The 25,005-nt window shown below is 44.3% G+C and overlaps 1 protein-coding gene across 3 annotated transcripts in view; it reads right to left on the reverse strand.

The window, feature by feature from the left end:
- Positions 1-706: 706 nt before the first annotated feature.
- The window catches only part of amotl2a (angiomotin like 2a), a 41,948-nt gene continuing 17,649 nt past the window's right edge, over positions 707-25,005 (reverse strand). For 2 of the 3 annotated variants that reach the window (XM_059951342.1, XM_059951348.1), the window contains exons 4-12: positions 23,541-23,685; positions 22,569-22,661; positions 8,698-8,843; positions 8,461-8,610; positions 7,621-7,811; positions 6,293-6,430; positions 5,409-5,602; positions 4,148-4,351; positions 707-3,871 (exon numbers count right to left, since the gene is read on the reverse strand). In XM_059951342.1, coding sequence (XP_059807325.1) covers positions 3,783-3,871; positions 4,148-4,351; positions 5,409-5,602; positions 6,293-6,430; positions 7,621-7,811; positions 8,461-8,610; positions 8,698-8,843; positions 22,569-22,661; positions 23,541-23,685 — 1,350 coding nt within the window. In that variant the 3' untranslated portion in view covers positions 707-3,782. Of the gene's footprint in view, positions 3,872-4,147; positions 4,488-5,408; positions 5,603-6,292; positions 6,431-7,620; positions 7,812-8,460; positions 8,611-8,697; positions 8,844-22,568; positions 22,662-23,540; positions 23,686-25,005 lie in introns of those variants that run through there. The other variant, XM_059951355.1, reaches the window with a different exon arrangement.

Genomic DNA, 25,005 nt, shown 5'->3' on the forward strand with positions numbered 1-25,005 from the left:
TGGAACATTGTATAGAGGTTGCAAAGATGGGATAAGGGTTGACGGGCATTGCTTAAAACTGAAGTGGCTGTAGAGGCCAAGCCTGTACATACATTTAAGGCATAAGGTGATAGAAACTTGATTGGTCAGGGCAGGAAGGGATATGGGGAGCAGGCAGGAGATTGGGGCTGAGGAAAAATGAATCAGCCATGTTTAAATAGTGGAACAGAACTGATGAGCCAAATGGCCTAATTGTGCTCCAATATCTTATCGTCTTATGAATGTGCTGAGGTACTAGTTATTGAAAGAATATACCCCAGAAGAGATTGAATGTTGCTCAATAATGAGTAATTTAGGAAAATGCATGTTGATCAGCACAAGGGCAGATAAGGTGCAGCCATTGATATGATTGGCCAAAGAACCAAAGGTAATATAGGAAATCATCTACCTGTTCTTGGGAAAAGGAATTAGATGAAATAGTAAAATGGGGAAATCTATAGAGGAGTGGGAGTAATGATTCTATAGAGGAGTGGGAGTAATGAGAGCATTTTATCTTGGAGCTGCTGCGGAGTTAACAAGTCGACATCTTTTTCCTCCTGCTGTCAGAGTTCACTGATCTCCAGAAGTTGTGAGACTGATGAATGATCTGGTGATGTCAGTCTACAAAAGTTTAGTCTTTCTAATGGTAGACAAGATTCAAAATAGAAAATGCTTAAGTGACATTTTTTAAATTAATTTTTGATTTTATTACTGAAATGTGTGGTGATATTCCAATATAAAAATCTGATGTCTGAGATTCACATCATTAATTTGAAATAACTGTATACTATACAGAATGCTGCAGCAATCCCAGGGTTTGGTGCCTTTCCATACAACCCTGACTTAATCATTAAATACTTACATAAGTTATTTAATAATAATGCAGTTTATCATCTTTGGCATGAGGTTCAGTGGCACTAAAATACAACCATGTCAGATACAAATATTCGTACAAAATACATTAATTTTTCTTTGGGTTTTTTTTTAGCTTCACGATATTTTTGTAAACAAAATAGGTGTGAATTCTGTCATGGAGGGAAGGTAATGGCCAGCAAGCACATTACATGGAAGACGTCACCTTGTAACCAGCTGAACAGGTCTATATGTAGGATTAACAAGTCCTTCTCTTGGCCGCTCAAAGAATTCACTCTCCTGTGCCTCCTCTCATGGCAGGGTGGAATGGGTGGATCCCAGCTCATGCATCTTTCAGGGATGGATTTCCTAATAATTTGGGCCACCAATGCAATGACATCACAGGGCCATTCCCAACCTGTATCTGTACCCTGGATACCTCAGTGGAGTGTTGTTGGTCCATGCTTAAGACTCAAAAGTGAATGAAGGGACAGCTGTAGGTTTGGAACTTGGATGCAACCCTGTCCGTCTTTACTGCGAGGGAATTAAATGCAGCATCTCCAAGTTTGTGGATGACACGAAGCTGGGCGGCGGTGTTAGCGGTGAGGAGGATGCTAAGAGGATGCAGGGTGACTTGGATAGGTTAGGTGAGTGGGCAAATTCATGGCAGTTGCAATTTAATGTGGATAAATGTCAGGTTATCCACTTTGGTTGCAAAATCAGGAAAACAGATTATTATCTGAACAGTGGCCAATTAGGAAAAGCAGAGATGGGAGATGCAACGAGACCTGGGTGTCATTGTACACCAGTCATTGAAGGTGGGCATGCAGGTACAGCAGGTGGTGAAAAAGGCAAATGGTATGTTGGCATTCATAGCAAAAGGAATTGAGTACAGGAGCAGGGAAGTTCTACTGCAGTTGTACAAAGCCTTGGTGAGACCGCACCTAGAATATTGTGCACAGTTTTGGTCCCCTAATCTGAGGAAAGACATTCTTGTCATAGAGGGAGTACAGAGAAGGTTCACCAGATTGATTCCTGGGATGGCAGGACTTTCGTATGAAGAAAGACTGGATCGACTAGGCTTATACTCACTGGAATTTAGAAGATTGAGGGGGGATCTTATTGAAATGTATGAAATTCTAAAGGGATTGGACAGGCTAGATGCAGAAAGATTGTTTCCGATGTTGGGGAAGTCCAGACCGAGGGGTCACAGTTTAAGGATAAAGGGGAAGCCTTTTAGGACCGAGATGAGGAAAAACTTCTTCACACAGAGAGTGGTGAATCTGTGGAATTCTCTGCCACAGGAAACAGTTGAGGCCGGTTCATTGCCTCTGTTTAAGAGGAAGTTAGATATGGCCCTTGTTGCTAAAGGGATCAGGGGGTATGGAGAGAAAGTAGGTACAGGGTTCTGAGTGGGATGATCAGCCATGATCATACTGAATGGCGGTGCAGGCTCGAAGGAAAGAATGGCCTACTCCTGCACCTATTTTCTATGCTACTTGGAAATGTGTCATTGTGGCAGAAACCAGCTGCCAGTCTGCCCTGAGCCCTAAGCTCAGCACCCTTTGAGTGGTGATGCTCAGGGAACCAGATCCACTGTGAAAATGTGACTACAGAATACAGCTACTTGTCAGTCCTGCTCCTGCTGAGCATAAATGGATCAGCAGCTGTTTGGGGGGGATGGACAGATGCAATGACCATACAGATTCTCACTGATGCAGGCAAAATCCCTATTCAAAATCTGGGCTGTGACTGGGCAATGGGGAAATGGCCAGGGAACAGTGGAACCACCCTTCCCTTTCCCACTGGACTTCCTAAACCAGGAGGCCAAACATGCAGAGGCATAAAATGGTTCATTTCCCAATGTTGCTTCACTGTGCAATCAGAGGTGGTGATCTTCCGTTATGGGGTATTTTGCTTGGGGAAGAACACTCTCAGGCAGAATCTGCAGATTCAAGCAGATACTTTGTCCTGCACTATGGACCATGAGCACTTCAGTCCTTTTTAAAAATGCTTTGTTTCATTCAGGAAGGTGTAGATAATGTTGCGGAACTGCTGATAACGTCTCCCTCTGCACACACAAAGCCTCAATTGTCACCTGAGCATCCTTTCAATGTGTTGTGGAATCTTCCTGTGCCCATGCCAGGGGTAGTGAAGCTAATGTGAGGGGTTTTCTCCAAGTCAGGTCCAATTCAAGGTTTGGCTGGAAGAAGTAGTCAGTCATGAGGAAAGCTGTATACATATTGATCAAAAAATGCACAGGAGGTACTGAAGGCGAGAAATGAGACATAAACGTGGAGGATGACAACACAGAAATCATGTCCTTTGCTGGTAGAAATGAAAAGGGAAGTTCAAGAGACATTTTTAGTCATAGCAAAGATTTAGTTAAATTGCACAAAGTTTAAAGCTGAAACAGAATTCGTTAAAATAAAATAATTTAGAGCATTATGTACAGTATATATTATACAGTCTAGTGCTAGATATTTGTAATTATATTTATTAATGCTGCTGTGAGGCTTTTACGCTTGGCAGTAGTGTAAAAATACTGATTTCTAGAACACCAATGTATCCATCCCAGAACAGAATTTCACAGCACTTTAGATCATTTGGGTTAATTTGCGAGTGTCTCCTGCACTCAGGAAAGCTTCACACACGGCACAAAGATTAGCTCAGCTCTTCTTGTGTGTATAACCTTCAAATGAATGCACTGTCATAGCAGCTTATGGATATGAAGGCCACATTTCCCTTTTTTCATAAAAATCATATTCTGACTCCATACTTTGTGCAGGAATTATTTACATTTTCCTTGGTTTTGTCCTGGTTCCACATTGGCAGTAAGGAGTTAAAGGTTTGCAAAACCTGAAGACCTTTATATTTCACAGAAGTCCGCCATCATCTGGTAGATGTCGCTCTCATATGAGGATTTCCACCATCTCATTGTCTGATGAATCTTGGCTTTTAACACTACCGAGTCTCACCTGGTTTGGTGTCTCTAGCAGATCTATGGATATCAAATGCACAAAATCAATACATGTCAGTGCCTTTTAAAAATTAATTTATTAGTTTTATGAATTCCCTTCCTTTCACCATCCCAGCTTTCTGGATCACCTGCTGGAATTACTCGGGATAATGTGAAGAGTGGGAAACGGCAATCGGCACTCCCCAGTTTAAAGAGATTCTACAGAAACAATGAGTCACCTGCCAGATTCCTCGTATCACTGAAATACTAGCCTTCCCTTCTCTCTCCCTGTTCGATGAAAACCACAGAGACACTCACCTACTGAACTGGACATAGGTTTGTTAGCCCGTGAGCTGCCTGAGCTCTCATTGTCCTGTGAGCCTCCCAGGGCTGACTGTATTGCTTCGCCCATTTTCTCAGTCTGTGTGCTGCCATCTCTGCTCCTGTGTTTAGTGTGTGACATTGCAGGACAAGAGTCTGAAGCCACACTCTGATCCTCGACGCAGCCTTTGTTCACAGCACCTGAAAGATGGAATGGTCTGCTAAATGTTGAGTCCTTTACTTCAGCATTTGCAAAAACCAAGGCTTATGCTTTTTGTTCCTGTGGTGTTTACAGGTCACACAAAATGTTGGAGGGACGAGGCAGACCAAGCAGCATCTATAGAAATGAAAGAAAGGGAGATGTAACTAGAATGTAGTGGGGGGGCAGGGGGAGAAGGTTGTGGTGAAGGAGTACAAGCCAAAATGTGATAGGGGAAGCCAGGTGTGTGGAGGAGGGGAATGAAGTAACAGGTGATGTGGAAAAGGCTAAGAACCAATGATTGGAAACTGATAGGAGAGGAGAGTGGACCATGAGGGAAAGGGGAGAAGCACTGGGTGATGTGCAGGTGAGGAGGACAGGTAAGATGGGAGCCAGAGTGGTGAATGGGAAAAAAGGGAAGGGGGTGTGTGAAAACTTACTGAAGTTCGAGAAACTAATGTTCATGTCATCAGGCTGGAGGCTACCCAGATGGAACATGAGAATTTGGTCCTCTGGCTTCTTTGTTGCAGGACAGCAGACCGTGAACCAACATGTTGGAATGGGAATGGGGTTGGAATTAAATGGTTGGTCACTATTTGAAATCTGAAGTATGAGCTTATGACCCAATTGGTCAGATTTGTAAGGTGCTCTGAAGCTGAGTTGTTTGAGAGACAGTGAACATCAGTCAGAGTGGCAGGTCTGCAGAGGCATTAAGTTGCCAAACTTCCAGTACCTTTCAAACCAATGGGCTGGTCAATGTCCAGATCCTGGTGATAAATGGAACTAGTGTAAGATATCCACTCCACTCAGTGCAAACTCTCTGTTATCCTTCCTAAAGTGTTGTCAGTGACTGGGAACTTGGTCAATCTTCAGAGAAGACAAACTTAAGGCAGCGACTGACTTGCCAAACAGATCAGTTGAGTGAAGCTGACTAAAACAACAATGCAGAACTGTCCCGATCAGAACTCAGAGCTCCAGTATCTGGTTCAGACGCACAACCTGCAATGTAACAAAATGCCTCAAAAATGAAGTAACCAAAGTTACCTGGAGGTAATTTACCTGAGCTGCTATGGATCGCCTTGTCATCCCTGTCACTGGTCAGGGATGTACCCGTGGACAGGGCAATGGAGGGCACTGACCGAGCTGGTCGCAGTGCCAGTTGCTCAGGCTTCATCTGGTCTTTTCTGGAGCGTTGTTGGAGAACCTTGATGATGGCATCCTTCTCCAGGATCTGTGCATGCAGGGCTTTAATCCTGAATGCAAGGACAGGTCATTACTCACAGCTCTCTTGACCAAACCAGAGGTATGCACTAACACAGCCACCTTCACTGATGGCTGCCTATTCCTGTTATCAATTCATGACCAGTTACTCAAAACAAAATCCCTCCCACACCTTCTCGAAGCTGGTAACCCAGAGTAATTTACAGATTCAGCAAAGTAACGTAGGAGGTCAGGCTATGGGGTGGGTCAGATAGCAAGAGAGGGACCTCAAACAGCAATGGTCACTGGCTTTGGGACAATCAGACTTGGCTGAGAGAGGCAGATCAGGACCAGTGCACAGAATGGTAGCTGCTGACAGTTCAATTGGGTTACACTATCCTGAGGTAGCTGTGGCTCCAGATGTTTCCCAGAACCACAGCACCAGCAGATTCCCTCGCTGGTCAATTCCTGCATGGAAACAGTAGCAGGGAGCCAGGGGAGATGTCTGATTGCCTGGTATAGGACCACAATTATCCTCACGGTATTATGGCCAAACTGTATCTAAGAGCGCTGTTTATGTCACCACCACCCTGAACACTGCCTGACATCTAACCTCTTCCTATTGCAACATGCTTCACCAGTCCAGGTTCTATTACAAAGCCCAAATCCATTGGACACACAATCCCGGTCCCAGTCCCAAGTTTCAGCTCTACTCTCCCTGTTGCTGCTATGTATATCAGTACCTGTTCTCCATTTCTTGGTGCTGATGATTGGTCACAATAACCTCGCCGTTCTCGTAGTAAACACATTTCTCCAGTGAGCTCCCATTGAAGCTGTTGTTGGGTGAATGGTGAGGGGAACGATTGATGATAGTGGTGTCTCTGTGGAAATAAAGAAAATCATTCAGTTCCCCTGAAGAGAGAAGCTGAAGCTGGCTATCGTTTGGTCAAGCTGAATCTTCGTGGCCTCATGGACCAAAGGGTCCATAGTGTTTTCACAGCAAGATACGGAAGTAGACTGCCAGGTCTTTCTTCTGCAGAGATACTGCTGCTGGCCAGGTTGAGACCCAGATGGGTTTGAACTCAGGACCATATGCCTCCAAGTCCAGGGCTGATGCCACTACACCACCAGCTGGCTAGCAAGTACACAAATTATGATAGGTGGGAGGCTCCACAACGACCATGAACTAGAATTGTGCACAACTAGTGGGGTCGCTACCTCACTTCTCCAGGCACCACTGCTAACTGCTGGTGCTGTCTGTGTGGAGTTTGCAGTTTGCTTTGCTACAGGTGCTCCAGTTTCCTTCCACACCCAAAACCAGTAGATAGGTTAGCTAGCTGCCAGAATTTGATGCACATGTGGAGGTGGGTGCTCAGAGTTGGAGGGAATTGTTGGGAATGTGAGATAGAATATGTGCTGACACAGGAGAGGAGTCAAAGGAGGTTCACAAAATGTTTCCAGGATTGAATGGCTTGTCATAGGAAGAGCGTTTGATGGCTCTAGGCCTGTATTCACTCGAATTCAGAAAACTGAAGGGTGACCTCATTGAAACCTATCGAATGGTGAAAGACCTTGATAGAGTGGGTGTGGAGAGGATGTTTCCTCTGGTGGGAGAGTTTAAGATCAGAGGACACAGCCTATTAAATAGAAGAGTGCCATTTTAGAATGGAGATGAGGAGGAATTTCTTAAGCCAGATATTGGTGAATCTGTGGAATTCGTTGCCACAGGTGGCTGTGAAGGATAGATTCTTCATTAGTCAGGGCATGAAGGGAAATGGGGGAAGGCAGGAGATTGGGGCTGAGAGGAGAATTTGATCTGCCATGATGAAATGGCAGAGCAGATTTGATGGGCCAAATGGCCTAATTATGCTCCTATATCTTATGGTCTTATGGTGATAGGGTTCAGTGAATAGATGGGAAAGACAGTGAAAGAAAGTGGAGAGAAAAATCAAAGAACAGGATGCAAGAGTAGGAGTGGTGAGTACTAAGGAGGAAGGGTATGTCCAGTACATCCTTTAATGTATCTGACCGAGAGTATGGAATGGAAACACCTGGACATGCAGGGACACACCTCTGGGTGGCTGCTGTAGCAGCAGCATCCATTGCAAACTGCCGCATGGTGCTCTCCTCCAGATACTTCTGTTCCCATTTGGTCATGTCAGCTTCTAGAGCTAGAATCCTCTCTTCCTTCTCACGCAGCAGCTCCATCAATGCTGGCACACTGTACTCTGAAGCTCCGGGGCCCTGAGCTGTTGCTTGGCGCTGTGGAGAGAACCCAGTGTTAGCACTTTGCAGGACATTCCTTGTCACCTTTGTTAAATGCTGACTGCTGACTGGAAAGGTGTCAAGTCACAAGGGAGAAATATTCTCTTAATGCTCCCTCCATTGGAAATTTGCATAACCTTGGAGACTTTGGTTATGTCTCCAGCCTTATTTATCCTATCTGAGTCATTTAACCTGTCAGACCTGGTGGTCTCCCTACAAACTGCACAACTGGTGCTTCCATTTCCCACATTGCCGCAGTGAACAGACTTTCAGTACGCTGCAGTGAAGCAATCTGAGTTGTGCAAGTTCTTTCCCTTTGGTGTCCATGTGACAAAATCAAATGTTACATTTGGTTTTCTTTGAAGATTCCTTGTGGGGCTTCCATTCAAACCTTTTATGCCCAGGTCCTTCCAGGTAATCTTGGGTCAAACGTCCTTTATTACAGTTGATCTCTACACAAACCACTGGATTCAGGAAAATGCTGTAACATCTGTAATTCAATGAGATACACATCGGGGTAGACCTGAACACATTACTACCCAGACTCCATTAGTTTTAGGCTTGCTTTGAACAACATTAGCCTTTCTAACAAAATGGGATTGCCCTTGGCAAGTACTTTGAGACAGCTGGCAGGTTGTTAACTTACCTGCTGTGTCCGCAGACTCTTCAGTTCCTGCTCCAGTCGTTTCCTCAGTCGCAGCTCTAACTGCTCCCGTTTCTCACACGCAGCCTGCAGCTGGCTCAGAGCATGCTGCAATTTCTCCACTCTCTGCACGTAGGCTCGCTTTTTCCGCAACTGAGAGAGAGAGAAATGCTTGGCTTCAGAACCCTGACAACTCTGTGGCAGCCTTGAGTTAAGGAATCGGAGTGGAATTGAACATACCTCATCCTCAAGCCGCACTACTTTGGACTGCGTGCTGTTGAGTGCATGGTCAAGAAGCTGCACCCGCCTCTGCTGATCTTCATACCTGCTGCATGACAGGCTTAACTCCCTCTGAAGCTGCTCCTTCTCTTGCTGCTGTTCCCTATCTGCAAAGCATACAGAATCCAGCAAAGTTATCTTTCACCAACAGCAAAGGCAGCACATCAATCTAATTACTGACAAGGATGGAAATAGTTACTGTAATTCAAAGGGGGAATATAAACATCCAAACTAGATCTCAGAGTCACACAGCCTAAAGCCTTCAGCCAAGTCAACTCTCATCATCCTCCACAATCCATCCAATTCTCCCTGTACTCCTATAAACCCCCACCCCCCAGTAGCAATTCATATCAGCATTCAACTCATCAACCTGTGTGCTTTTGCCATGTGGGAGGAAAATGGAACATTTTGAGGATCACCTGTATTCACATGGAGAGTGTGCAAACTCCACACGATGCAGGTCGGATTGAACCTGAGTCGCTGAGCTACAAGGAAGCAGCCCTAATAATTGTGCCACTTTACGAAGTGTTCCTTCTTCTCTAGTTAATTTAATTTGAATTGTTTAATACTTTTGGTAAGCAAGAGCACTTTGCTCCGCTGAGAAATTTGTTCTTTCATTCCTCCTGCTAATGAAACACACAACAGCGTGTGATCTAGAGACCACGACAACTGTCTATGAGATGGTGGTTGGAGGCTGAATTTATAGACCACTCCAAGTCTTGAGATAAAGGTGGGAGGGGATTGTTATCTACTCCTGCATTGAGACTCAGTGGCAAAAAAACACCAAGAATGCCCCAGGACCAGGCCCCTTGGCCTGAGATGCCAATTTAAACTGCACTTCTGCCTGCGTGTGGCTGATATCCTCCTTCCCCCATCTGTTCATGTTGCTGTTGAACCTGCTTGCAACACCTGCCCTGGTATCCTGTTCCAGGCATCTACCGCTCCATGTAAAAAGCATGCCTCAGAACAATGATATAGTCAGGAAGGTGACTGTACCTGCCCTTCTGGGTGACAGAACGGTGTGCTCAAGAATAGACAGGGTGAGTAACTGTAATGCAGCAGCCATGGTAGTGAATAGAGTGAATGCTTAGGGTGGTGGATAGTACTCAGCAGTTGTTAGGCATAGTTCACTGTATCTCAGGACAAGGAGCAGAAAGCTGCCGGTTACCATGGTTCAATGCTGAGGTGCTCATCCCACTCTCACCACTACTGTACTTCCTCCTCTGGCCACCAGGCAGTGCTGTGGACAAGCATTAGGCTGTGTCTTTCTCAGAGTCACAGATGAGCTGAAGTTTTAATCTATATCCACTCCATGCTAGAGCAATCCAGCTTGCCCCACTCTCCCAATCTCTCACCACATTCTCCACATCTCTGAACTATCCTTCCTATCCAGCTCCATTTAACTGTACAACAAAATCTGTTTTCACCACTCCAACAAAACCCAACCAAGCAGACAATTTTCTCACCCACTCTTCTGGCTCTTTTGCCAGATTACTCACATTTGATCTTCCCTGATCTTCACACCTTCATTGTAATTCTGAGCAAACATTCTCTCCTTGATCAGCCCAGGCCATTCTCTCTCTCTCTACAACTACTAATTCTCTCCTTAACCAGCACTGCCACATTCCCTTTCTCTCTTCCCTCCCATCTTTCCTGATCACATTATATCCAGGAAATTTTAGAACCCATTACCGCCCACATTTTAATTAATTCTCTGTTACTGCAACATTGCAAACCACACACATTTAATTTGCACCTGCAGTTTATCAACATTCTTGTGTTCACGTACAGTCACAGAAAATCCACCATTGCATTTTAGTCCTGTACCATAAGACATAGGAGCAGAATTAAGCTATCTGGCCCATCGAGTCTGCTCTGCAATTCTATAATGGCTGATCTTTTTTTCCTCCTCCTTAACCCCAGTTCCTGGTGTTCTCCCTGTAACCTTTGATGCCAAGTCCAATCCAGAACCTATCAATTTCTGCCTTAAATACATTCAATGGCCAGCCTCCACAACGCATGTGGCAACAAATTCACCACCCTCTGGCTAAAGAAATTTCTCTGCATGTCTGTTTGGAAAGGGTGCCCCTCTATCCTGAGGCTGTGTCCTCTTGTTCTAGACTCTCCCACCATGGGAAACATTCTTTCCACATCTACTTTGTCTAGGCCTTTCAACATTCAAAAGGTTTCAATGACATCTCACCTCACCTTTCTGAATTCCAATGAGTACAGACCCACAGCCATCAAATGTTCCTCATAGGATAACTCTTTCATTCCTAGAATCATCCTTGTGAACCTCCTCTGGACCCTCTCTAATGCCAGCACATCTCTTGTAAGATGAAGGGTCCAAAACTATGCACAATACTTAAAGGTGAGACTTCACTAGTGCCTTATAAAGCCTCAGCATCACATGCTTGCACTTGTATTCTGGACCTTTTTAAATTAATGTTAACATGGCATTTGCCTTCCTCACCATCAACTTGACCTACAAGTTAACCTTTAGGGTGTTCTGCACAAGGGCTCCCAAGTCCCTTTGCATCTCATATTTTTGGATTTTCTCCCCATTTAGAAAATAGTCCACACACTTATTTCTTCTACCATTTTCCAACATTGTATTTCAGTTGCCACTTTCTTGCCCATTCTCCTAATCTGTCTTAAGTCCTTCTGCATCCTACCTGTTTCCTCAACACTACCTGCCTCTCCACCAATCTTCGTATCATCTGCAAACTTGGCAACAAAGCCATCTATTTCATCATCTAAATTATTGATATACAGCAGAGAAAGAAGTGCTCCCAACACCGACCCCTGCTAAACACCTGTACATAACAGGAAATCTGAAATAATAACAGAAAAAGCTGAAAATACTTGTGAAAAGTGAAACAGTTAAGATCTCAGTTGAAGAACTTTCATGAGAACTGACAGACTTTTTCAGACCTGAAATGTTAACTGCTTCTCTTTCATAGAATCTAACTGACATTCCCAAAATCTCTATTTGGCTCGCTGATGTTCTGTGGAATGAATACTTTGGGATTGTCTCCAACATTCAAATTGGTAGACCAATGCAAGGTTGTTGTTCTATAGTTGTGAGATTGCAAAAAGGAATATTTATTTATTGAGATACAGAGCAGAATAGGCCCTTCTGGCTTTTGAGCCATACCTCCCAGCAAACCCCTGATTTAACCCCAGCCTGATCACAGGACAATTTACAATGACCAATTAACCTACTAGCTGGTACATCTTTGGGCTGTGGGAGGAAACTGGAGTACCCGGAGGAAACCTATATGGTCATGGGGAGAACATATAAACTCTTCCCAGGCAGCGGTGGGAGTTGAACATGGGTCATCTGTACTATAAAGTGTTGTGCTAACCACTACGCCATCGTGCTGTCCCCCTCTCCAATGCTCCTGACGCCATGTCATTGAGACAATGGCTCTTAAGAATGAGCCTTCGTCTGAATCAGTGCTTCAACTGTTGTCCTGCTATAAAATCACCCTTTGTTGGATGCTGTTCAGAGGGAAGCCAAAGAGAAAAAAAAACAAATCAAGGACCTTGGGCTGCCCAGATTGCATTCCTCTGAGCAATAAATAGGAAATAACATTGACTTCTCCAGCCATAATTACCATGTGAGGCTGACAACACACAAAGCAATTCAAGAGAGACTGAAGGCGCAGCTTCATACTGTGATGTGGTTTGGCAACTTTAATATTAATATTAATTTTCTTTATAGAGCACTTTTCACACAAAGTACAAATAATTATGGAGAAGCATAAGAAATCCTGTCTCTGCTCTTGTTTAACCAAACACTTCCAGTAAAAATTCACTGTATTAATGTCAGTAGAAAGCAGCATTCCACACTCAGCTCCACCTTCCTCCCCTGCTCCCAAGGGAATGACTTAATGACCTTGGTAGGCTCCTAACTTCCTGCTGTAAAGTTCTGCACTGAACAAAGAATGTGCTTGAAGCAGAGGGAGGGGGAGGGCAGGGGAAGTTGAGCTGTGTGATGAAAGTCATGGGACAAACCAACATTCCTCTGACCTACATACCTACAATCAAATGCATACCACACCACTACATCGCGCTGGTTAACACTTTGGTGCCCATTGTTCAGATCTGTACTGGCTCAAAGGAAAAAACATTAAAGCAGGAATGGAATGAAGCTGGAAGGGGGCTGGGAATGCAATGAGTAAATAGTTTCGCTTTTTGAGAAATTCTTTGCCTTTCTGGGACTCATTAGTGGTTGATATCGTTAACACATTGCCAGAGGAGGTGTGGGGGATGGAAATCAGACACAATCACTTGTGTTCAGCAGACATTTACAATAGGCAAGGCATTGAAAGATAGGGTCCTAATATAGTCAAATAAGGTTAGGGTAGACAGAAAAATGCCTGCAAAGATGTTGTGGCTCAAAGGGATTTACAACTATGACTCTGTTATTCCACCTCTCTCTCTCACATACACACACACTCAGAGTGGTCAAATTATTTGTAGGGATAGCTCTGCTTGTTCATGAATGTGGTTGGATCAGGGTTAACAGAAAACACTCCCTTTATGCTGGCCTTGTTGAACACGACTTGTCATCTGTGACTAACAAGAATCTGTATTTCTAATGCACAATTGTCAAGGGACAGGGTTCCAGGGACTGGGCTTGGTCAGTTCAGTGAGGGAGATATGCTATTGGGGGGAAAACATGAATTTAGATGGGTCTTGTCACTGAGGACTGGCGGAGACATGAGAATTTGTTACAACTCTCGTACGTTAGGTAGTGATGTGTTCAACTGGTCACTGGCAGGACTGTGCAGGATGGACCAGCAACTGGCACACCTCCATTTCCCAACATCTGGAAAAAGTGGTAAGAAAATTTTGCCATAAGCCATGTGCTTTACCACCTATTTCAAAATGTGCTTGACTTTGAACTTAAAGCAACAAGCATACCATGCTCACTCACTAATCAGTCCCTTGATTCAGTGCCAGCTTGTGAAGCCTCAATCATGAACTCTGTACCTCACTACCATACTCAGTGTTTCACTGACCATCCAGGAGGGGGCAAGACCACAGACTGCCTTCACTCAGGGGCACTGGTTCAATCACTGAGAGTGAGGAAAATGCCACAGCTTCAGTCTCACTTGTAGCATTTGCATCAAATGCCTTGAACTGAATACAGATTTTGAAACAATCATGGGGTTGATGGGTTTTGAGCCAACTGGTTCCAGGTTCCTTATATGTGGGACAGCTACCTGCTAGTGAACACCCAGACTGCATCTCAGGGACCAGACTGATTGAAAATCATTTCAACCGTCAATAATGTGGGGGGGGGGGGGGGGGTAATATGTGGAGAACCTTTTTCTCCAGAGGGTGTCTAGAATTCTGAGTGCAGCAGGTGGGTGATGGAATCAGAGTGATGCGTAGGACACTACAGACCAAGTACAAGTAAATGGAATTCGTCTAGACTCGTACATGGTGGGCTGAATGGCCTGGTTCTGTGCTCTATTCTATGACTGTAAACCAGAGAGGATGCAAAAGGATGTAACTAGACTGGAGGTTTGAGTTACAATGAGACTGGATAGGCTGGGACTGTTAAGTGGTGGACTTAGATAGTTTTATAAATCATGACAGGCATAGACAAGGTCAGAGGCCTTTCCTATGATAAGGGTGCATAAAACTAGAGGGGATAGATTTGATATGAGAGATTATAGGGGAGACTTCGAAGGAATACTCCAAGAGGCAAATTTTCCGCACAGAGGGTGATGGGCAAATAGCATGACCTACCAAAAGAACATTAAGACATTTGGACTGGTACACGTACAGAAAATCTCCACTATGGACAGTCCTAAGGCTAGAAGTGAAAGGAGGAGGGTAAAGTATAGCAATAGCAATTCCATCCTGTATAAAACACAGAGCTATGGAAACATCTACAGAAGCTCCAAATACCTCATCCCTGGGAATGGAACGATTTTTGAAGATGGGCTGCACCCAGGGACACATTGGATGCCCAGTGCCCAGGACAGAGGACACTTGCAAGCCACTGTAGATGGCCAAAGTCCCCACTAGGGGTGATGGGTTAAGTATGTAAGTATATAAGCACGTAAGCAGAAACAGTTCAGAGAGAGATAGTTCAGAAAGAAATGGGACCAGCTCAGGAGGCACCTTGGCCAGCATGGACAGGTTGAGCTTTAGGAAGTGTTGTACAATTCTATGTCTTTGTGGCTAAGCATTGCTCCGTGTCAGCATAGAGGACAATTTTCTGGAAGTGAGAAGGATTTTGCAAGTAGAATTTATGCTGGTGATATGTACTGGGGTGGGGGTGATGTGTACGGAGAGGGAGGTGTGTAAGCTGGGTGTGTACGGGGGGGGGTGATGTGTACAAAGAGGGAGGTGTGTAAGCTGGGTGTGTATGGGGGGGGGTGATGTGTACAGAGAGGGAGGTGTGTAAGCTGGGTGTGTATGGGGGGGGGTGATGTGTACAGAGAGGGAGGTGTGTAAGCTGGGTGTGTATGGGGGGGGGGGTGATGTGTACAGAGAGGGAGGTGTGCCTGGGGTGTGTGTACAGGGGGGTGATGTGTACGGAGGTGGTGTGTAGGGGGTGATGTGTACGGGGTGGTGGCGTGTACAGGGGGTGGTGTGTATGGGAATGGTGTGTACGGGGTGGTGATGCGAGCCATGCTGTGTTAGAGGCTGACTCAGGAGTATCTGAAGCAAACCAAAGTCCCGACGTGCCTCAGACCAAAAGACCTTGTACTTCCCATGAGGAACAGTTTCTAGTCAAATGCTCATTTCTAATTATCATAACTCATCAGTAACTAACCAGCTCCAGAGCCAGAAGTGCTAACGTGCTTACGTCAACCAATACAATGCCTTGTACGAGGATGTAAAATGCCAGTGGAATTTAATGCTCAGCTGTTGGTTTGAACAGGTTTTCCACCCCAGTTTCTTTGGCTTCTACTTTCCCTTGTTTTTGAAGCGTCTCAAAGTTGGAGATCAAACTTGCAGACTGGCAGCTTTCAACAGAGCCCCATGCATCCAGACGGCAGTGCCTGCTCGCTGCTTTCTGTCTGACTCCTCAAGGACACATCAGCAACCCTGCTCAAGGTATGTCACATGTAAGTGCTAAACTAATTCCTCTGCCACCTTCTTTCAGAGCGAATGATTGGTGGGTGAGGATCAACAGTGGCAGGCCGAGTCACCTGAGGTGTTGAAGGAATCTGCTATTATTTCTCACACAGGACGTGCTGAAGTGCCAAGAGCAGTTTAACTCAGGCTTACAACTGTATTGAACCAAACTGCCACATCACACACAAGGTCTGAAACTGAAGGAGTATTCCAACCTGCTTAACTGTTAATCAAGGTCATGGCTGACCTCTTCCCTCAATCCTATGTCCCTCAACTATTACCTCGAATCACTCCCAGCCTCTTTTCAATGAATTCAGTAAAAGTAACCCTCTAGGAGAGAGAATTTCAAAGGTTCACCAAAGAAAGTAACTCCACACCCAAATCCCCAAAATGCCTACTCTTCATTCTCCAACTCTGTCTCCAGTCTCAGCTTCAATGCCTACAGGGAAATTTCTTCCTGGCTGTTTAACAAATTGTCGGTTTTGCTGAAATCTTTTCTCATTCTTCTGGAACTTTAGAGAACACAGACCTATTGCGTTAATCTCTCATTATACATTACCATCCCCTGGGACCACAGGGATGCATTCCTTCTGTGCATTTTTAGCCTGGATTTAGTTACATTAAGGAATGCCAGGTTTGGACTGTAGGAGCAGCACAAATGCACAAGGTTAGTGATGGCAGGAGGGGAAGGGAAGCCTCTTCAGGGGATTGCATGCACAACTTCTCATAAAGTCATAGAGAAATACAGCACAAGAACAGGTCCTTTGGCCCATCTAGTCTGTGCTGAAACTATTTAAACTGCTGCTCCCAATGCCCTGCACCGGCACCATAGCCTTCCATATCCCTACTATCTATGTACCTTTCCAAACTCCACTTAAATGCTGGAATTGAGCTCCCATGCAATCCACCCACTCACAAACCTGAGTGAAGAAATTTCCCCTCATGTTCCCCTTAAACTTTTCACCTTACACAACCCATGACCTCTGGTCATAGTCCCAGCCAGCCTCGGTGGAAAAAGCCGGCTTGCATTTGCTCTATCTACATCCCTCATAATTTTTGTACATCTCTATCAAATCTCTTCTCAATCTTCTAATTTCTCAGGAATAAAGTTCTAACCTATTCAATCTTTCCTTATAAATCAGTTCCTCCAGACCCAACAATATCCTTGTAAATTTCCTTTGTACTCTTTGAACCTTGTTTACAACTTTCCTGTAGCTAGGTGACCAAAACTGCACACAATACTCCAAATTAGGTCTCACCAACGTTGTATACAACTTCAACATAACATTTCATCTCCTGTACTCAGTACATTGATTTCTGAAGGCCATTGTGCCAAAAAGCTTTCTTTATGACTCTGGCTACATCCACACTAGACCAGATAATTTTGAAAACGCCGGTTTTGAGTAAAAACGATAGGCGTCCACACTATGTGTTTTTGAAATTATCTCTATCCACACTGAAAAGGAGATTTTGGCGAAGCTCCTCCTCCTGCGCACGTGCAGGACACATCTACCGAAAACAAGCGACATGTTTGGTGTCGAATCTTGCCGTAAAAGTGCGTGTTTGTGTAGTCACAGACTAGAAAAACTTAAAACGATGGACAGCTGTTGGCTTTCGCGCAGGAGAACTTAAAAACTAAAAAAACACAAATACTGGAGCATACGGAAGCAACTGACAGGGAGTTCATGGACTGATTGACCCGGCTGACGACGAACATTGACAAACTGACTAACTCTGTTGCATTAATAGAGCACCTTGTTAAGTGTATAAAACATGTCTGCATCAGTGTTGTATTTCCATACAATGTTACATTAGGCTGTTACACATCTATTGCCAGAGAAGTACTTGCATAAATAGGTAAACCACCTTCATATGAGCAAGGACAGAAAACAGGGCAAAGTGAGTACAGTATACTTATTTAATCAGTAAGTTATGGGTCAAAGTATTTGGTGAGTACATTTCTAACTCTTCTGGCTTCAGTCTCTTTGCTGTCTATTCTGAAATTGTTAGGTTGCATTCAAGAAAACAATGAAATAGCATGCTGCCATCCGATAGCGTTTTCAGAAGTCTCCGGTTACCCAGCCTGGAAAGCGTTTCAGAAAAGCTCCGTTTTCGGGGGACGAAAACGCCGTTTTAGTGTGGACAGGGGGTAAAAACAAAGAGAAAAAGCTTCGGTTACAGATTTATCCAGCATAGTGTGGATGTAGCCTCTATTGACTTGTTGCACTAATTTATGGACCTGTATTCCCAGATTCTGTTGTTCTACCACACTCCTCAGTGCCCTACTGTTCATTGTGTAAGACCTACCCTGAATAGTCCTATTTCTACTCTATTTCTCTAGAAATGAATGCCAACATTGCATTCGACTTCTTCACCACCGACTCCACCTGGAAGTTAACCTTAAGGGTATCCTGCACGAGGACTCCCAAGTCCCGTTGCATCTCAGAACTTTGAATTCTCTCCCAATTTAAATAATAGTCTGACTGTTTAGTTCTTTGACCAAAGTGCATGACCATACACTTTCCAACATTGTATTTTATTTGCCACTTCTTTGCCCATTCTCCCAATCTATCCAAGTCTCTCTGCAGACTCTGTTTCCTCAGTGCTACTGGCCTCCCACCTATCTTTGTATCATCAGCAAACTTAGCCACAAAGCCATCTATTCATTATCCAAATAGTTGATATAAACGTGAAAAGAAGCGACCCCAACACGGACCCCTGTGGAACACCACTGGTAACCGGCAGCCAACCAGAATGGGATCCTTTTATTCCCACTCTCTGTTTCCTGCCAATCAGCCAATGCTCTAACCACGTATGTAACTTTCCCACCATTCCATGGGCTCTTATCTTGTTTAGCAGCCTCATGTGCGGCACCTTGTCAAAGGCCTTCTGAAAGTCCAAATTTAAATATCTCTGCTCGGGACCCAGCAATGCTGCACTTGCCTCCCACAGGGTCCAAGGAAACACTTTGTCAGGCCCACCCTGATTTGCCTCAAGACAGCAAAAACCTCCTCCTCCTCTGTAATTTTATAGGGAATGAAGTTTATTCCACTTTGTCTCACTTCTAGACTCCTGAGTAAATACAGATGCAAAAAAAATTACTGAAAATTTCCCATCTGTTTTGACTGTACACATGGGTTAGTATTCTGATCTTCTAGAAGACCACTTTCGTCCCTTGCAATCCTTTTGCTCTTAACATATCTGAGAATCCCTTTGAATTCTCCTTCACCTTGTCTGCCATGGCAACCTCATGCCTTCTTCATTAAGTGTTCTTAAGATGAACACTTAAGATGAAAGAAAAATGGAAGGTTGTGGGGTAGTGTGGGTTTAGTACATTTTTTTTAAGGATTATATGGATCGGCACAACATAGAGGGCTGAAGGGCCTGTACTGTACTGTAATGTTCTATGGTTCTCTTGCATTTCTTGTAAGCACCTCATTTGTTCCTACTTGCTGTGTATCTCTGTTTTTTCTCTTAACCAAGGCCTCGATAGCTCTTAAAAATCAAGCTTCCCTACACTTGTTATCTTTACCTTTTATTCTGACAGGCACTTACAATATTTGTACTCTCAAAATTTCACTTTTGAAGGACTCCCACTTTCTAAATACACCTTTGCCAGAAAACAGCCTGCCCAATCTACACTTGCCAGATCATTTCTAATACCATCAAAATTGACATTCCTCGAATTTAGCATCTCAACACACAAACCAGACCTATCATTTTGCATACTTAATCTGAAACTAATGACATCATGATCACTAGATGTAAAGTAATACACATTAAATGTTGGTGGAACTCAGCAGCCCCAAGAAGAAATCTATGAAAAAGAGTAAACAGTTGACATTTCGGGCTGATGAGACCCTTCATCAGGACTAGATGCAAAGTATTCCCCCTATACAAACTTTCTCATCCCGTAATAGCACTCTCTCTTGTTAGGACTTCTATGTACATATTTGACAAACTCTATCCCCTCTAGTCCTTTTACAGCATGAGATTCCCAGTCAATCTGGGAATTTTAAAAATTCCCAGATTTTGTGGAAAGTTAAAATCACCTATTATAACCACCTATGATCTCTCTATAAATGGGTTCCTCTAAATCCCTTGGACTGTTGAGTGGTCTGTAATATAGCCCCATTAACATGGCCATACCTTTCTTGTTTCTCAGTTCCACCAGTCAAGTTCTACAGTCTGTCCTGACAGGGCACTGCCGTGACATTCTCCCTGACTAGCAATGACACCCCCTCCTCCTTTAATCCCTCCTACTGGCACATCTAAAACAACAGAACCCCAGAACATGGAGCAGCCAGTCCTGCCCCTCCTGCAACCAAGTCTCACGAATGGCTACAACATCGTAATTCCAGGTACTGATCCAGGCCCTGAGCTCATCCGCCTTTCCTGTGATATTTCTTGCATTGAAATATACACAGCTCTGGAGAATAGTTGCACCATGCTCAACCTGTTGATTCCTGACTTTGTCTGAGGTCTTACCAACATCTGCCTCCACAACCTCTCCACTGTTCTGGCACTCTGGTTCCCATCCCCTTGTGATTCTAGCTTAAAACTCACCGTGCAGCATTAACAAACCTTCCCAATAGGATATTAGTCCTCCTCCAGTTCACGTGTAAACTGTCCCTTCTGTACAGGTCCCATCTTCCCTGAACGAGAGCCCAATGATCCAAAATCTTATGCTCTCCTTCCTACACCAGCTCCTTAGCCGCGTATTAAACTGTATAATCTTCCTGTTTCTGGCCTCACTGGCACGTGGCAGAGATAGCAATTCTGAGATCACAACCCAGGAGGTCCTGCCTTTTAACTTAACACCTAACACCCTGACTTGCTGTGCAGAACCTATCCACGTCATTGGTACCTACATGGTACGACCTCTGGCTGTTCACCCTCCAACTTAAGAATGCTGAGGATTCGATCTGAGATGTCACCGGTACCTGGGAGGCAACACACCATCTGGGAAACTCATTCTCGCCTACAGAACCTCCTGTCTGTTCCCTTAATGAATCCCTTGTCACCCTAGTGTGCCTCTTCTCCCGCTTCCCTTTTGAGTTAGAGAACCAGATTCAGTGGCAGATACATGACAGCTGTGACTTTCCTCTGTTAGGTCATGCCCCCTCCCAACATTATCCAAAGTGATGTACCTGTTGTTGAGGGGATGGCCACAGGGATACTCTGCACTGGCTGATTTCCCTTTCCCCTTCCTGACTGTCACCCAGTTTCCTGTGTCCTGGGCCTTGGGTGCAACTACCTGTCTATATGCCCTATTCGTCACCTCCTCAGCCTCCCGAATAATCTGGAGTTCATCCAGTTCCAGCTCTAACTCCTGAATGTGGAGTGTTAGAAGTTGCAGCTGAACACACTTCTGGTAGGTGTAGTTGTTCGGGACACTGAAGTTCTCCCTGCCGCCCACATCCTGCAAGAAGAGCATTCCACTATCCTGCCTGGCATCCCTACTGTTCTTTCTTTACATTTACTGAGCTAATGTGAAGAAGGGGAAAAACTCTACCTACAGCTTTTTGCTTTTTGCCTTTTCTGACAGAAGCCTCAAAGAGCTAAAGCTTCAAAATCTCCAGTCTGTCTACTCCAACGACGGCCGCTCCATATGTCCCCTCTTACTTCAATTCTTTTCTTGCTAATCAATCCCAAATGCCAATTGGCCACTACTCATAACTCCTGATCTCTCTGAATGGCTGCTGCTCAAAGCTCCTATGAAGCCTTCACCTCTAGCACAGATATCAACAGTGATGAAGTGCTTTGAGAGGTTGGTTATGGCTAGAATCAAATCCTGTCTCAGAAAGGACCTGAACCCATTGCAATTTGCCAGTCACAATAGGTCTACAGTGGATGCAGTCTCATTAGCTCTTCATAGAGCCTTCGATTACCTGCACAACACTTACGTCAGGCTGCTGTTCATTGACTATAGTTTGGTGTTTAACATAATAATTTTTACTGTTCTGATCAAAAAGCTCCAAAACCTGCTCCTCTGTATCTCCCTCTGCAACTGGATCCTCAACTTCCTCACCAGAAGATGACAGTCTGTGCGGATCAGAAGTAAGATCTCCACCTCACTGATGATCAACACTGAATCACCTCAAGGATGTGTGCTTAACCCACTGCTCTACTCTCTCTACACTCATGTCTGTGTGGTTAGGCACAGCTTAAATGCCATCTATAAATTTGCTAATGACACAACTACCATTGGTAGAATTTCAGATAGTGATGAGAGGGCGTACAGAAGCAAGCTAGATCAGCTGGTTGAGTGGTGTTGCAGCAACAACCTTGCACTCAATGTTGGTCAGACCAAAGAATTGATTGTGGATTTCAAAAAGGGTAGGATGAGGGCACACACACCAGTCCTCATCAAGGGATCAGACGTGCAGAGAGTGAGCAATTTCAAGTTCCTGGGTGTCAACATCTCTGATGATCTATCCTGGGCCCCTCATTTCGATGCGGCTTAAAAGAAGGCACGACAACAGCTATATTTCATTAGGAGTTTGAAAAGTCTTGCTATGTGATCAAAGATTCTTGCAAATTTCAACAGATGTACCACAGTGAGCATTCTAACTGCTTGCATTACTGTCTGGTATGGGAGGAGTTCCTGATGCACAGGATCAAATTAAGCTGCAGAAAGGTGTGAACTTAGTCAGCTCCATCATTGGCACTGGCTTCCCCATATACAGTTACAAGGTTAACTGAGGTAAATAAGATCATCTTACTTTGAGCGATCAGTTTGCTGAGAATGCTTTGTCCATCCATTGAGACCTCACACTCCTTGCTGGTCAGCAGTCTGTTGGCAGAACCCAACTTCTCTACATTGGAAACACAAAGCATTGAATTTACAAAGATAAGCAGCAAGTTGCACAAATAACTTGCAAACTACTTCAAGATAATCATCCAGCTCCTTTAACTGAGATGCCCTCCACTCACTATGTTTGCCTCATTAATGTTACAGTCAAAATAAAACATCAGTCAGAATTCTCCAAAGTCCAAAAACAGTCGTGTTCTTTGTCAAAATGCCAGATTTTTTATCCCATTGATTCCTTTAGCATCCTTCAGTTATTTCCCCTTTAAAAAAATCAATGTATTTAGTGATTATAGCATCACCTTATTACAATATTACAGTATTCCACGATTCACACCCTTTATAGTTAATAGCTGCAAGATTTAACACAGTCACCTCTATGCAGAATGCATTCAATTCCCTGTGGTACCACTATTGTACCATAGATACCGTGTGCTCCTTTTCCAAGAACACATGGATACAGATGTAACCTTGGAAGAGGACAGGCAATCAACCTGGCAGAACACTTGACTCCCCACTACCTAGACCCATTATTGGTCACCTCGGCCAGGCCCAGGAACAAACTGACCAGAAGAATTGTTTTCCAGTTTGGTAGAGTCAACCGCACCACCATTTGGACTCCAAAGCACAGCAGAGAGACTAGTCTGGCTCATGTGCATTGTACCTTTTGAACATATTGTAGAGCAGCCTACATAATGTTTATGGAATTAACTTAATTAACTTCTTTATTGTTTCATTTTTTGATAATACCAACGTAATTCTTCTAATTACTCCCCCTCAATGTTTTGATGGCATTTGTTGCTATCTTTACCCTTGTGAATGGTTTAAATGATAACAACATATCCATCGATGATTTCAGATCATATTGGCAAGAACCGAACCCTACCTCTGAGATCACGATTGAAGTCATGAAGCCGTCGAATTTCTCCCTCCATTTTGTTCCTCATTGTTTTTTCCAAAGTCTCACGTTTGGCTGATGCCTTCATGAGGTTTTCATAGGCTTCTGAAATCCTCTGGATCTCTCTCTCCAACTGTAGAGTAACCATAGGTGGGTCGATGAGTGAAAGATAATAAATTAACAGTGTAGAGTGAAGACTTCCCCATTAACAGACAGGGAGAGTAGCAGGCAGACAATAACCATCTTCGAGGGAGGAAACTGGTGATAAATACCTGCAAGGGAGGGGACAAGTGATGGTCACCTGTGAGGAAGGAAATGGGTGATGTTCACTCCTCAAGAATTGAGAAGTAAAGACATTTACTTTGCTGGTCCAGTCAAGTTTCTGATCAACATTATTGCCGCCTAGTAGATTGATGGTGGAGGAATTAGTGATGGCAATGCCAGGTGAAATGTCAAGAGGAAGTGGATATCCAATTATTAGTAAACATACCCACTTCTGATCTTATGCTGAGGATGGTCGGGGTTGGGACATTGCTTGCAGATGTCCTGGAATAAGATTATAAGAGCTAAGATTAAGACTGGCTTTATTTTTCACATGTATATTGAAACTTCCAGTGAAATGTCTTGTTTGTGTTGAGGATGTGCTGGCAGCCTGCAAGTATCGCCATGCCTCTGGTGCCACATTGTATGCCCACAACTCACTAACCCTAACCTATACATCTTTGGAATATGGGAGGAAACTGGAGCACCCAGTGGAACCACCATGGTCATGGAGAGACCATATGAACTCCTTACAGACAGCAGCAGGAATTAATGCTGTAAGGTATTACACTAACCACTATGCCCAGGGATGATGGACCTCTACAACCAACTCCTTTTGTGTGGGTATGACTCTTGACTACTGGTGTCTCTGCTCATTGACCAGTTTCACTTGGGCTCCTGAACATTACTTTCTAAAGCCTTAATGTCAAAGGCAGTGACTCGCACCTCACCTCTGAGGTTCGTGTTGGGACGAAGACTGTGTGAGGTCTGAAGCCAAGTGAACCCAGCAGAACCCAGTATGAGTACTGGTGAAGAGGTTATTGGCGATGTTTGAACAGTAATTAACAGAATGTGGTCCGGAACCATTGCCTTTGCATTTTCCAGTATCCCCATTTTTCCTTGTTTATCACACGCAGTGATCGAAGACAATGGTGATGGGATTCCAGAAGGAAGTCGAGATAGCTCAGGTACTTCACACTTCTGGCTGAATTTAGTTACAATTGGGATGAATGGAAACAACTCCCCCCCCCCCCCCCCCAACCCCTAGCCTGAACAGTGGCTGGATGCTCCTATTGGTTGCTTGTCTAAAAGGATAAACTCAGAATCAAAGCAATTGTTGAAAATGGTCATATCCCCCAGCAGGGACACACACCACAGGAACTACAGTGCAAGGCAGGAACTCGTCTCTCTG

The sequence above is a fragment of the Hypanus sabinus genome, chromosome 2 (assembly GCF_030144855.1).
Source record: "Hypanus sabinus isolate sHypSab1 chromosome 2, sHypSab1.hap1, whole genome shotgun sequence".
NCBI lineage: Eukaryota > Metazoa > Chordata > Chondrichthyes > Myliobatiformes > Dasyatidae > Hypanus > Hypanus sabinus.